The sequence below is a fragment of the Polyodon spathula genome, chromosome 1 (genome assembly GCF_017654505.1).
Source record: "Polyodon spathula isolate WHYD16114869_AA chromosome 1, ASM1765450v1, whole genome shotgun sequence".
NCBI classification, from domain to species: Eukaryota; Metazoa; Chordata; class Actinopteri; order Acipenseriformes; family Polyodontidae; genus Polyodon; species Polyodon spathula.
Window position 1 is genome coordinate 59,527,920 of NC_054534.1, and position 14,766 is coordinate 59,542,685.

The 14,766-nt window shown below is 36.6% G+C and overlaps 1 protein-coding gene across 4 annotated transcripts in view; it reads right to left on the reverse strand.

The window, feature by feature from the left end:
• The window catches only part of LOC121320302 (microtubule-associated tumor suppressor 1 homolog A-like), a 63,944-nt gene that overhangs the window by 19,307 nt on the left and 29,871 nt on the right, over positions 1–14,766 (reverse strand). For 2 of the 4 annotated variants that reach the window (XM_041258553.1, XM_041258552.1), the window contains exon 7: positions 4,489–4,709. In XM_041258553.1, the coding sequence (XP_041114487.1) occupies positions 4,489–4,709 (221 nt within the window). Of the gene's footprint in view, positions 1–4,488; positions 4,710–12,870; positions 13,287–14,766 lie in introns of those variants that run through there. The other 2 variants (XM_041258558.1, XM_041258554.1) reach the window with 2 other exon arrangements.

Below are 14,766 nucleotides of genomic sequence, written 5' to 3' on the forward strand. Positions count from 1 at the left end.
ACTAGTGATTATGCTTTCATAATTTATTTACAAAATATTAAATGTCATTAGAAATTTCATAACAAGAAGTTAAAAAAAAAAATGCAAATAAATAAAAAAACAAAAAACAAAGGTTATAGCAAATTGGCCTTGATCCAGTGCGTTACAGACCAAACGCTCCTCCATTAAATCCCTAGAGGTTCAAATAACTTAGTTACATGCAAATAATCATCACCACGCCTTTCAAACCAGATATTATAAGTCAGCATAATTTAGCTTAAGGAATCGACTAACTAGCTGGAGACCTGTGATTTACACTAATCATATTTAAAAGTAGCAGCGCCAGGCTAGAACTGCTAAGCATGTATGAACACGAAGATCCTCTAAGCAGATGGCAACCCTGAGTTTGAATTTTGGGTGTGGGTCCTGAAACAGCCATTAACAAATATGGAGAAGGACAATGCCCCAATTCACAGCATGCACTCATCAATATTAAATGTTTTTTTTTTTTTTTAAATAAAGGCAGACTAAGATGGTGTGTCTCATGTGCAAGACACTGTTTCTGTGTACCCCACTCCTTAATATTTTATTGCCCCATTATCTGTTCATTTTATTTTCCACTATATTTTAGCCAAGGAACGGATAACTAAATAAATACCAGCATTTAACTTTTCTTTTCAACTTCCATAAAATACTGGGGCAGTAAATCTTACTAACCAATGCATGTACAGTAAGTAGAGTGTAACTAATGCCTGATTTCACTGAGGGTAATTTGAACTAGTTAAAACTAGGCTAAATGTTGATAGGTATGACATTTTTCTATTATTTTGCATCACCTTTTCTCAGTTGTATTGTTTAGTCTCTTATTAGACATTTGAAAATGTAAATCATTTGGCTTCTCTTGCCTCCTCTACGCTGATGACACCCAGATCATCTTCTCCTTTCCTTCCTTTGACTCTCACATCTCCTCCCGTGTCTCTCTCTCTCGGCTATCTCAACTTGGACGCACTTACATCACCTCAAACTCAACCTTCTGCTTCCTCTCCCATCTCCATCTCCCTTGATTACACTTTATCCATCTTCTGCTAAAAAGCTAGGTGTTCTTGACTAGAGTTCTCTTCACTACATTGCCCTCTCTCATCTCCAATCCCTCTTGTCTCCCTACAGTCCTTGCCTTCTCCGCTCCTGCTGTAGAGGCCAACTGGTCATGCTTTCTCTCCACTCTCCATCCTCCCGTGCCTGCTCCTTCTCCTCCCTAACCCCTCTGTAGTGGAACTAGGTACTGGGGAACTGCAGGACTGTTCCGTCTCACACTGCTTTCCGCTGCCTCTTCAAGACCAACCTGTTTAGACTGCACTTGCAGATCTCTTGATCTACCCCCTCCTAATATGCACTGGACTTGCCTGACCTGACTGTCATGTTACCGGAGTCACAGCTGATTCACGAATGCACTACTATCATGTCATTGTAGATAAAGATTGTCTTAATCATAAGTTGTTATCTCTTATTGCATTCTAGTAGTATTTGCACTTACTTTAAACACTATTTAAATACTGTTTTTGCACTGTAACCTTGCATTGCCCTGCAACACCTGTATGTCGCCTTGTTTACAGATGTCTGCCAAATAAATAATAAACAACCACCTGCATCCAAACAGCCCAGTTTTCTTTACTTGGCTTAGGATGCTTTGCAGTTTACAATAATTACTTGATGTAATTTCCTGGTGCACCAAAAAAAAAAGCTCCCTGTTCTTGCTTATTGTTCTGAGCAGACTTGAGCGACGTGCTGTAGATTTTACTTGTAGATTCGAATATTCTTTCCGTTCCTCGCATAGCTGCGAAAAACAAAACTAAACAAAAAAAAAGGTTCCACTTATTATGTAAGATTTGAGAAAAATAAATTGTATATTTCTTCAAATAGTCTGTTTTGTATTAACATTTTCTTTTAAAAGAAAATACTATTCAGATAACAAAATCATATGCACTGCATTTAACAAAAACAATCAGATCCTTTTTTGCCTATTCGCTGCAAGTATTAGGCTAAAAAAAAAAAAAAAACCTACTGTTATTGTTACAGCACAGTACAATACAGACACTTCAGGCATCGCTGGCACAAGTACCTTTGTGTCACACTTGACAATATTATATGGTTGGTTATGAATGAATTAGTCAGAGACTTACAGAGACTAGGAGGTGAACTATGCATCAGCAACTGAGGCTGCAGAGTCACTTACAATAGGACCTCGGTTTTATGATTTTTAAAGCCCCCCCCCCCCCCCGTACCAGTAACACAAGGTAGTAATAAGAGAAATTCCACTGTTCAACAAATCACACAAACAAATGCATTATTAAATTACATGTACTGAATTATGAATATTATTCTGTTAATGAAAGTACTGTTCCATTATGTTATGTCTGCTCCACAAGCTTTTTTGCAAGAAATGTAACCGTTAAAAGTTATAGAAATATCATGCATGCTACATATCTAAATGCCATTAAAGCTTATCGTACATTAAGTTCCAAACCCTACGACAGATGTCATTTTATCCACTACTGTGTTTAATAAATTGATTTTAAATAAAACTAATGTACAGATACTGTACAAGATACACCCTAGCAAAACAGGGAACACATTATTCATGGGTTATCAAAAAGGCAAGTAATGAATTACTAAGACATGTCTTATGGTTCACTCCTCCATCTAGCAAGAACACAAAAGTGGATTTTAAAACCACTTCCTCCTGTGATCTTTTCCATACTGTTTGAAGTTCACATAATACCATTTATAAATTGAGCAGGGAGTAATTAAAGGAATGGGACTAAGCCATCACTTTTAAAAACAGTATTTCTGTAAATCAGAGGCATTTTTCTTCACAAATCATCAAACGGAGATCTGTGAATTCAAAAACACACCTTTGTATCCGGTCCTCCCCATACCCTGCTGGTTTAAAGGATATAAAATTATGTTTTTTAAATGTACTTAATGGGGATTAATATTAATAGGCTGTGACATTCCCCATGAAGAAATATAAAGCTCATTCTTTGAAGGAGCCCAAAAGATTATAAGAAAACATATATTAAAAAAAAAAAAAAGAAAAAAAAAGAAAAAACTGAAACATAATTTCGAATGGAAATATGACCGTGTGCAGTGTAAACGGGCAGTCTTAAAATGAGTTTTCCAAACTGGTTTATCAAGGACAATTCCAGACTATTTCAAGCACAAGTCTAAAAGGGTCAAAAATAGAACTGTGCTCTGGATTTTGTCCAGCAACAGCTGATACTGTTGTCAATAACAAGGCCCGAGGAACTATTGTACCAAAAAAGCAAAAGGTGTGATCTTGAATTAAGCATTATTTCCGTATCACATTTCTGTGGGCATAACTTCCTATATTTTTACTGGCAGTCGATTTGTCCTTATCCGCAAGTCAAATAAAGGAAAACATATCTAACCTCCAAGGCAAACACACACTTTAACAAACGTCCTTGAGCAGATGTAACCGGAAAAAATCATACATTTCGAAATGTGCCAAAACTTCAACAAAAGGAAGAATAAGAAAATGGCTTTTAAATTTACAAAACCAAAACAGATCCAAAACTTGACTCTTACAGCATTGTTTTTTAAATTGTGTTGCACATGAGGATTTAGAGAATGAGCCAATATCTAAAAGCCAAACACGAATGAATTCCCTGTCTAGTAATATTCCATTCCTAAGAAGGAAAATTGCCATTCAAATTCTTTTGTTATAGCAACACCATAACAAAATGGTAGGTGACAAAGTATTATAGCTGGAGCTACGCCAGAACTAAAATATCTCTCTCAGTAGTATTCTGCAGAAAATGCCTAGCTAAATTACCTCCACTCCTCGTTACAGGCATTCAGAAACAAATACCGTAAATAATGCTATTTCTGATGCAAGGGTCGGCAGCTTAAAGGCCCCATTAATGAATCATCCGAAACTGCTCGCAAACTCAGTTCAGTCTGCACCATATCCTCTTGAGCGAACTACATTTTTGTTAATGCCTATTCCAGATTAGTCCATTTCCCAATATCACAGAATACATACAGCAATAAATCCATGAAAGGCTTGTGCACAGTACAGTTTGGATAAACAGATTTCAGATTTCAAGTATCAGTTAACTCCAATACTTAGGTAAAAAAAAAAATATCAGTACGTATTTATTCAGTGAAAAGTTTATAAAAAAGTAAATCACCAAGCTTTACGTAAAAACAATCCCCTAAGCGAGCAGATATTTGATATTTCAAACCCTAGAGTGTGCTATTGTCATTAAAAAATGTTCCCCACTCTCTCCCACCCCCCAAGTGAATTTCAAGCCGTGCAAATTGCAACACTAGCCAGAGACTGCTCCCTCTATTATTTCCATTCCGAACATGCTACTAGAACACAAATCTATACTGATTACACACAAAAACACAAAAGATATATAGAAGAAAAATGTACTACATTCAGCTTTAATAGTTAGTTATAATACAGCTTAATATTTGACCTACCTCTGCCAAAATATGCTGCACCACCAGAGAGATGGCTTCAAACCTATGGTTGCTGGTGGCTAGTAACTTCTTGAGATGCTGAATACATTCATGTTTCTTCTCGCACTGTGTTTTGTAATGCGCTAGTCCAAGGGTCTTGTTCTCGGTTGTCAGCAGATCAGGCTGGGTCTGTGCTTGTGGCGGCCGGTTCCTGGTGCTCGTCTTCGGCTTGTTTGTGTCCACTGCAAAAGAACATCCATTTACTGTTATCATGTTCAGCATGTTTCAACACACTGCGAAACCCAAGACTGGGTTTTTAATCTGAACCCTATTACTCTAGCGCCCTGACCACAACATCTAATAGGACATGAAGAGTTCCCGCATTAGCGGAATTCAGTAACTGTATTTAGATACGTAACAGCCCAGCTATGCTTAAAGCTTTAAAGATTTACTGAGCAATTAGGACCAATGTTAAAGCTTTATTTCCTAGCCAGTGAAGGGCATTTGATGGGATTATATCAGTTTCCACACTGCATATTCCTTTCTGTGCTTGCTGCTGTCAGTGTGCCACATTTTAGCAGAGTCTTGTCACAGTGGTTTAGATTTACATCAGCTTTATAAATACACCACATAGAGCACAATAATGGAAAGAGTACTAATGAGCAGATACATTAAGCAAATTGCAGGTCCTATGGGAAACAAAAATGTCTTGTGAAAGTAATGTTTTTCCATTGCAAGTTAAATTTTAAAAATTAAATATTGACACTAAAAGGAATCTTAAAAGTAACAGCATAACAAATAAAGGTTAGAACTGAATATTTAAATCAAGCATATACCCTATTTTATAGTCACATACTGTGAGAATACCCATCCCCCACACAGAAATACAAATAATAAAACCTGCTCTCAAGCCACTTAAAAAGGTCAGATATGTATAATTCTATGGCTTTAACAGCAGGTGGTGCTGTTTGCACCTTCTCAAACATGGGAATGTTGCATTTTGATAGAAAGGCATGCATTGAGAAATATGTTAAAATTCACTTCACACTGACAAGCGCTACATGTATGAACTGTTGTAGCAGTTTAACTCACATAATACTCAAATGTGTGAAATTTATCAAAGCATTTTTCTGTCTCTTTTTAATTATTCATTATTAGCATATAATTAAAATACAACACTGGATGCAGAGCCCCACTAACACGAAACTGGAAGTCTAGTTTACCTATACTAATACTGTAATTTATAGAGAAGTAAAAAAAAAAACTGAAGCTGACACCCTGGGATCCTTCAAGAAGCTGCTTGATGTGATTCTGGGATCAATAAGCTACTAACAAACAAACAAGCAAGACGGGCCAAATGGCCTCCTCTCGTTTGTAACCTCTCATGTTCTCACAACTTCACCTCTCACAGGTGCTGCTCATGAAGGAGCTTACTTACCTCTGAGCTGCAAAATGCAGTTAAGAAAATGTGTGAGATTTTTCACTAATTTATAGCTCTTCTGTTGGAGTGCTTATAAAAAAAAATAATAATAAAAAAAAACTGTTGTATTCAAAGCATTAAACTATTAACCAAAGTAAATATTATTGACAATTTCAATTATCGATTTACTTTTAAAAACACAAATGGCCTAGATGTTGAGTCTGTCTAAAAGTTGCAAGTTACAACAGCCCTTACGCAACAAGGTTGGTTAAATTATATGTTTGAACAGCACTTAAATCGAGCAGTCGGCAAAATAAACGAGGCACACGTTAAACAAACAAATAGTTTATACAGTGTACCTTTGCCACTGTTCTACATTCCAGCCCTCATAGACACTGCCAGGAATGTCAGGCTGCTGTAGAAGCATGATGAATTTACCGTGGGTTAATACCTTAATATATTGACTACAGTATCTCATAAGGTATTCAGAGGTGCAAAATCAATACTTTTCAAATGTTTAATCCAATCAGTGTTGACTACAATATAAGTGTTAGACACTTACCCTTTAATAAAAAGAAAAACAATTATATTGTACTGTATATTCCATCGTTAAGGATCTAAAGAGTGGACAGAGTTGCTGGACTACTCATTACAGTTTGTGGTGGCCAGCCACTAGTTAAAAACAGCAACACATTACTTACCAAAACATATTTATACTTTTATGTGCTTTAATGATATATTTTTAACCAATAGCATTCTGAAAATAACCGGTGGACCTGAAAATGCTTTTTTGTTTCGTAATAAAAATGTACAGTACTTATGTCAAATAATTGAAGACATAATTAGGTAGAAATGACTGTGCATCACAGTACACTGTAGATACCTACTTATTTTTGGTGACATAGTTCACTTTGAACCATTCATCATTGAGGCACAATGGTTAGTTATTGGAGTATTAGAACCTAAAATATATTTGGGATTTTCTGAAGAGAAGGTGCTGCTCAAGCAGAGTTAAATTGCAAATTCACATCAACCATGCTCCTCGAACAAACAAAACACATTATTCCTGTAGTTATGTAAATATTTTTAAAAGGAACAATCCACCAAGAGAATAATAAAATCGGTGGTTGTTGGCCTTTTGTCACCTAAAAAATGTCTCTGTTAGAACTTGCAGAAAGATGGTTGTGCTGAATGTACAGTCACTTTCCTAATGACCATTAAATTAAGCTGTTTGTGTCATCACCTGTATGGCCCTGGGATGATACTCTAGGAGTCTTCAGATGAATGCAGCTGCTAGAATTAAGATTTTATTCACAGTACCTTTACAACTACAGATTTTGCCGAATAGTTAGATTTGGGTTAACATTTAACCAGTTTGACTCTGAGCAAAATATTATTGTGGGCTATTAATAATTTTACTGTGTTCCCTATAAATATCGGTCTTCTATAAGCTGTGCTGTACCTAATGTAATCTGGCAGAGTAGGGGGAGGAAAGAGCAAATGTAGTCCTGTGGTTTTGGTGCAAGGCTTCATGCCCCAGAGTGCCATGGGAGTGAGCCAGGATGGGTTACACCTGACTCTGATGAAACAATGAAAAGAAGGGTGAAATGTCTGTGTGCGGTCTGTGTGGAAGCTGGAGAAGAGACCTGTGTGGTCAGACCGGAAACAAAGGTAAGGTGAAGGAAATGTGTTTTATAACTGGTAAACAGCTGAGCTGTCTGGTTTTAGTTAGAACCTGAAAAGTTTAGTTTGTACCCAAATGGGATTTAGGTTTGTTTGTTTACAGTGTTTTGTTTAAACCTTTTTGTTTTGTGTAAATAATGAAAGTGTTAAACTTGCAGTTCTGTCTCTGCTGTTGTCTGACTTGACCGCCAGTCGTGTTAGCACACAGGTAAAACGATTTGGGAGATGTAATTTCATAAATAAACACTTTTCAAAAGAGAAAAAAAAAAGAACAGACCCTAAGGCAATGTTCCACATCACTCCAAAAAAAGATAAGGAAACTGACTGATACCTGCATTTGAATTCCTCACACTCATGCAATGCTGCAAGTTATTGAGGAATATTTCAACCCTTCAAAATATTACACTTATCAATTCCCTTGCACAGCACAGCTTAATACTTATATAAATATACTGAAGTTGAAAAACAAACCAAAAAATTCAAGTTGTCCCCCCTCGCCCGCCCCCGCCTACAACTGACTGTTGATGACAAAGCTCCTTAGACAACAGACACCATCCTGGTGGTGTGGTTACAATTATCATGCAGCAAAGATCGCTTCAGCATAAATGTTTTTACTTTCCACATTTCTGGCATAAATAAAACATGTATATATTTAACACCACCGTGGAGTTTAAAATTGACAATCCTTAAAGTTGTACATTTGATGGCTCTTGTTTAAACAAAAAATCTGGTACATGAATATTAAATAATTCATTAACTTATCAGATGCTACAAAATGTTTTTTTTATTATTATTATTATTATTATTATTATTATTATTATTATTATTATTATGGTATTTTATAACTCATTTTCAACACCTTACATAAGAATAATTAGTATTCACAGCAAATAAGCTTTCTATAAGCTGATGTCACAACGGGTAAATAAAATGAATTGACAATAGGTTCCTGTCCTCAGCAGTACCACTAGAGAATGGTACAAATTGATAAGATGTGTACTGTATACACAAAGCAAAATGTTCCCATTATGGCTTTATATAATATCTGAGTTGTGATTTTCAGTCACAAATACATTGTGACATTACAGTAATCTCAGCTGGACTGCAAAGAACAGTATTAGACATTCGTTTCATAGTGGGATGGTATGGAAAGCAGTGTTCTGCAGACCAGTATAATTAGATTTATCTGAAAGCCTCATTCTCCAACAGCCAAAGGAGGAGTGTCAGTAAAGCTTTTTTGGTCAAAAACATGCTGAAAACATGAAAAAACACATGCTTTTGTGTATAAATGTCTGTTTGAACAGGGCAAGCTGCCAAAAAATAAGTTATTCATGCAAATTTATGGCTGAACAAAGGGTACATTTTGACGTTTGAAGGTTCAGAACACATTATCGAACCTTCGATAGTATTAAGTTTCAGAATTTACTCGTGCCCATCACCATAGCTACTACCACATTCCTTTGAATTTAAGATGCATTTTTCCCAGGCCAAGCAGGGAGAATGGATGAGATGGGAGAGTGTGGAACAAGGCAAGACCTATGGACAATGGAACAGAGCAGGATCAGTTTCCTCATCAGATCAGCATATGATGTTCTCCCATTACCACAGAAATTAAACCTCTGGGTGGGTGAGGATCCCTCATGTCCTTTGTGTTCATCACCTGCAACATTAAGGCACATTTTGACAAGATGTAAGGTGGGTCTTAGCCAAGGACGGTTTATTTGGCACCATGACCAGGTGCTGTGATGTTTGGCTTTAGCTTTGGAAGACAAGCGTAACCTGACCAATAAGTTGCCACCAGTTCCACCAAAGCATTACACACAAAAGACAATATTTCTCTGTCCATTAGAGCAACCACCAAGAAAAGGTGTTAAAACCAAGCCTCGCCCAGGACAACTGGAAGCTGCTAGAGACTGGAAGATGCTGGCAGATGTTGGTCAACGGCTTATTTTTCTAACTGAGATTGCCACCACTAACCTTCGACCAGATATTGTCTTGTGGTCTGGATCAGCATGCTGTGTTCATCTGGTAGAGTTAACAGTGCCATGAGAAGATGCTGTGGATGAGGCATATGAGAGGAAGAAACTTTGGTATGCTCAACTAGCTAAAGCGGAACAGCGAGGATGGAGAGTCCAAGTTTACCCAGTGGAGGTGGGTTGTCGAGGATTTGTGGCACACTCTACAAACTAGTTTCTCAGAGACGTCGGGTTCAGTGGCCAACAGTTGCGTCGCACAGTGAGCCAGCATCGCAGCCGTTGTGTGTGCTGATGCGCTGTGAGGCAAAAATCAGCCAATATCTGCCAGCAGACCCGGGCGTACATCCATTTTTATCAGATAATGATTACATTATAACTAGGGCTTCTGATTTTCAGTTTTAACCGATAAAACACACCCGACAAAAAAAAAAAAAAAAAAAAAAGATCTGGCTATAGCCAATAAACACTGGAAATGGTTACTCAATTAACGCTGACTTCACCTCTTTCCCATTAAAAAACAAAAAACAAAAACCTTACTACAAAAAAGAAACTAAACAAACTATCTTTCTCAATGCAGTTGGGCAATGTCACTCCTTCCTGACTTGTATTCGATCTGAACACTACTAATGAGTGGCAGCAAATTGCTACATTTCTATTGGAGACTGCTTGCAAGATTTAAAATTAGATTACAATTAGGAGCCGAGACTTGAAGGGATTTAAAGCTGTATTACAGTTAAAAGCCTAGATAGACAAAAACCCCAGAAGAAAGTACCCATGAGCATAAGGATTCTGTTGAGGAAGACAGCAAAGGAAAGAGGTACAACGTAAGTGTGCAAGTACTGTCGAGTTATATAATTTCATACAGTACAGCCCCGAAAAAAACTAATTACGGAAATAGCTAAAGCACTGAAATTAATAAAAGCCCTATTTATAAAGTAATAATATTTATGTGTTCACAATATAATTATTATACATTACAACCTCATTAATTCTCAAACACAAATATTACATTATAACGTAATCATTATCTTGTGAAAACTGAAACAATTACGTTTTAATGTTACATGTGGCTTTTTTTAAATGTTTTGCTCTAGATGGCAGCTATACATTTACATACAACTTTTATTACAATTTTCTCCAAAACTAAACATAGCTCAACAAAACACTTTAGACTGGGTGAACTATACATAAACAAGGTGTTTCTCTGTTTGTTATTTTTTCTGTATCTTTCTGAAACCCGTTTCTTGGACATGGTAAGGTGCTTGCCTCTGTGCCGTGACCTTTCAACTGTGGTTTGTTTATTTATTTTTTTTTTTTTTTAAAGGTCCAGTGTTGTAGCCTACTCAGAAAAGGCCATTCCTAATCAGAATGTCTCATTATTATTATTATTGAGAAAACGATACATATTTGCCACTGATGGATATGTTTCATACATATACATGAAGCAAATTTACGCTAGACGCCCACAGAGAATTAGGAAGACAGTACATTTTAGATGCCACCCGTTTTATGCTACGGCTGATGTGAAAGCCTCCACTAGTAGTATAACACAACATGCAAAATGTAGCACCGTGGATAAAAGTACAATACAGATGCTATAGACTGCCACCATAAACAAGTACTCCAACCGTGACATTCTAGTAAGCTTATTTTAGAAAGGTGGGGTTGGGGTAATGAATCAATGAACAGTGCATCAGATACGAAGTGGACCCAGAAAGTTGATGCACTAGCACCTGTAGTTCCATTCCTGAAGAGGATATGTCCTGCCAAGACAACAATGTCCAATCCAATAAACTAGAGAGGGTCAGGACTGGCCTGTGACTTCATACTTCATTTCCCTTGGTTGGTTCAATTGGCTGATCTCCATAAAATGAATGATCTACAGAATATGAACGGTCCACAAAACACAAATGGACAACATTTAAAATCTTGTAGACCTCAATGTACAAGCTGATAAACCTGCAGGTTGTCCAGCTTTCTACAAGCATGCACCTGATGAGACAGAATCAGGAGTCCATTAAGGAAGACATGCAGGACATTTTCCACTTCCTTGAGTTAAGGCATTAATTGCGGTTTCTTTAATAATAAATTGCTATCTTGGGACTTAAGTATAGTAATGGGAGTTTCTGAATTAGCTAGGAAACCTTACAATCAGACAGAGTCTCAATGGATACCACATTAAGTATTTTGGCACAAAGTCTTTAATAAAATGTAAGCTATCTCTAGATTTTTATTTTCACATGAATTATTTAATTTGATTTTAGTGATTACGGAAGAAGAATTATCAAAAAACAAGTTATTTTCAGGTGAGAAATGACTATCTAATTACGGTAGAGGGCTGTGACTTAAGTACCCAACAGTGAAGGCTGCACAGCTCAATGCTGTTTAGAACCGTAGCACATAGAGCTGCACAGTGACTGTCTGAATTCATCTGATATCTGATCTCTTTAAATGTCCAATTTAAATGTTTCAAATCGCCATGACCCAGATAAATTTTAAAACCTGCAGCCAGTTTTTGCCATGCCCCATGCACCATCTACTCAATATATATTTGCCTTTATGGCATGCATTTTAAATTAAATGTAGTAAAACTACTCATAGGTTTGATGTTTCAGATTACACTATTTACATCTGAAAATATTCATTATACCAGTATCCTTCAACAGAAATGAGCATACTGACATTAAGGGGCAAACAGTATGTATGATCTTCACAAATATCCACAATTGTGTCATTTTTAGAAAAAAGGAGCTCAGTTTAGCTTTTTCAGCTTCTCTAAAATTACAGCTACATAAAAAAAGAAGATTCATAACAGAGCAGAGCTGCAGTGTTAAAAAAAAAAAAAAAAATGCACTGGGAATTTGTTCTGTCAAAAAAATGTTTTCACAAGAACGAGCATGTTACTCTGAACCCACTGACTAAATGCTAACCTACTTTAGATATTAAACTAGGGAAGTAGGTGAAGAAACCCTAAAATGTAGCATAAGGAAAGAATGAATTAAAAATACAAAACAACAAAAGACCACATAATATATTACTGGTGAACCATAATATCTGTTTACTAAGAATCCAATTCCTTTTAAAATAAGCTTGTGTTTACAACACAAGATGCCGCTCAAAGCTGCAACCAGCAGGATAGTATGCGGTCCAAACACCAAGGCAATTACACGTACAAGCTAGCAGACAGAGACATTCAAAACAATACATTTCATTCCATGAAAAGAAGAAATTCCAGAGTAACATTATCTAAAGAGCATAAAGCTTTTTATTTACCACTAAACAAATAATTATAGATGATGCTGACAGCAGCTGTGCAGTACAAACCTGTCTGGAAGACGACAGTGCTTTTCTTGCATCCTGACAGAAGCTGGAGGTTACGTAGTAACCCTTTTGCAGTTAGTTTCACATGGATGTTGGAGAGGGAAAATTTCGGAGACCATAACATCGCTCCAACCAAATAGCGAAAAAGTCTCTATAAAAACTACCACATGCTATACAGGTTTGTATTTAACACATGGTCTACACAGCCTGTTTTGGAATCAAAGAGGAGCAGAAGGATAATAGCACAACTAGCTCTATGTGTGAAAAAGAAAAAAAAAAACAGCAATGATGACTCTTCACTCCATCACAACTACCCGTTCTTCTCTGAATTCTGCAGAAGCTTACATCCAACAAAAATGCCTTTGGCAGTGCTGTTCCTGACAGATGTGACAGAAGCAAAAACTAATCCTGGTGTTAAATCCTCTGTTTACTGATTCACAAACTGACAAAGCTGCTCTCTGTGGTCATACTTAACACATTGTGCGAGACTTGGTGACGCTGGTTGTACAAAGGGGGAGTGGGGGGCTGGAGTGGGTGGTCTTTGTAGCTGAATGTCATTGGGTAATAAAAAAAAAAAAAGTAAGAGTCACTGGATGTGGGTAACCTCGTTATTGCTGTACAACAGAAAAATGCACCCTAATAGTAGCGGTCCAAGACAACAACTGGTAACTTGCACTACACTAGATTTCATTTGTCTGCTTGATTTATGATTAATCCCAAAGGAGGATCAGTCCTTGGCAGCATTGCTGGCTTTGTTTGGAGACAGACAGTACCAAAGGCTTTTAAAAATGTATAGAATTGAACTGAAACTGTTGATAACTTCTTTAGAAAATAGTTTATTTTCTCAATTGATTTAAAATGTTTAAGCAGGGAAAAATCACTTTGAAATTATATTAAAATAATATAAAAGAGAGGAAATGTATTTAGTGGGACAGAACTGAAAGAAAACAGAAAGATATGTTAAGGCAATGCTTATACAATGAATATATATTTTTCATCATCCAAGTGGCTCAAATTGACCCTTGAAAAAGAACAAATCAAGGTACATTTTTTCCCCCAAAGTAATTTCACAAAATTGATGCGAGGAGCAAAGGCAGGGTTTCTGTGCAGTTTAGAAACGCCAAATTATTGATTGAGTCAATAAAAGATTGACATTTTCTTCATTTTACTTTGTGCCATACACAGTGTAATCAACATCATACACAAAGAATTACTGATAATCTCTTATGTTGAAATTGTACAAAGTTATTACAGTAATATAATGCACATGCAGTATCTGTATCCTCAAAAAGTACAATGCATCATTTAACAAAAGCGATGAAAAGGGGCTCGTCTGAAATGCTTGTTCACACAATACCTATGACACAGTGCAATACTAATATGAAACAAAGCAATCTTTTACAGCTATCTCAATATAGTCATTGATAAAACAGGCTTTTAGCATGGCACAAGTTGACATTTCATCCACTCACATCAGTAGCATGTATGACAGCAATAAAGCAGTTCCTAGTAAACTAAGTCAATGTAAATCACAAGTTCTTTAAATATAATTCAAGAATTAAAACAAGTGTGTGTGTGTGGGGGGGGGGGGGGGGGGGGTCACTCGACAGGATGCCCTTTGTTTTTCAAAAAAGGATGCCCTTTGTTTTTCAAAAAAGTAGCAGAGTAGACAAGTGACTTTATAACCACCCTGTGGTATATGGAGTGCACAGAATTTTCAGATTCAGTCAATCCTGCTTTATTTTAATTGCAGATGATCTGTTACCGTCACATGGCTTTAATTTGAACTCACATTCCAATCATTCTGCACAGCTGAACTGAGCAGCATTCATTCATAGGATGAATACTATAGAAAATCACTACATTGAGTTAGTACACATTTGTCAAGTTGCTATTAGG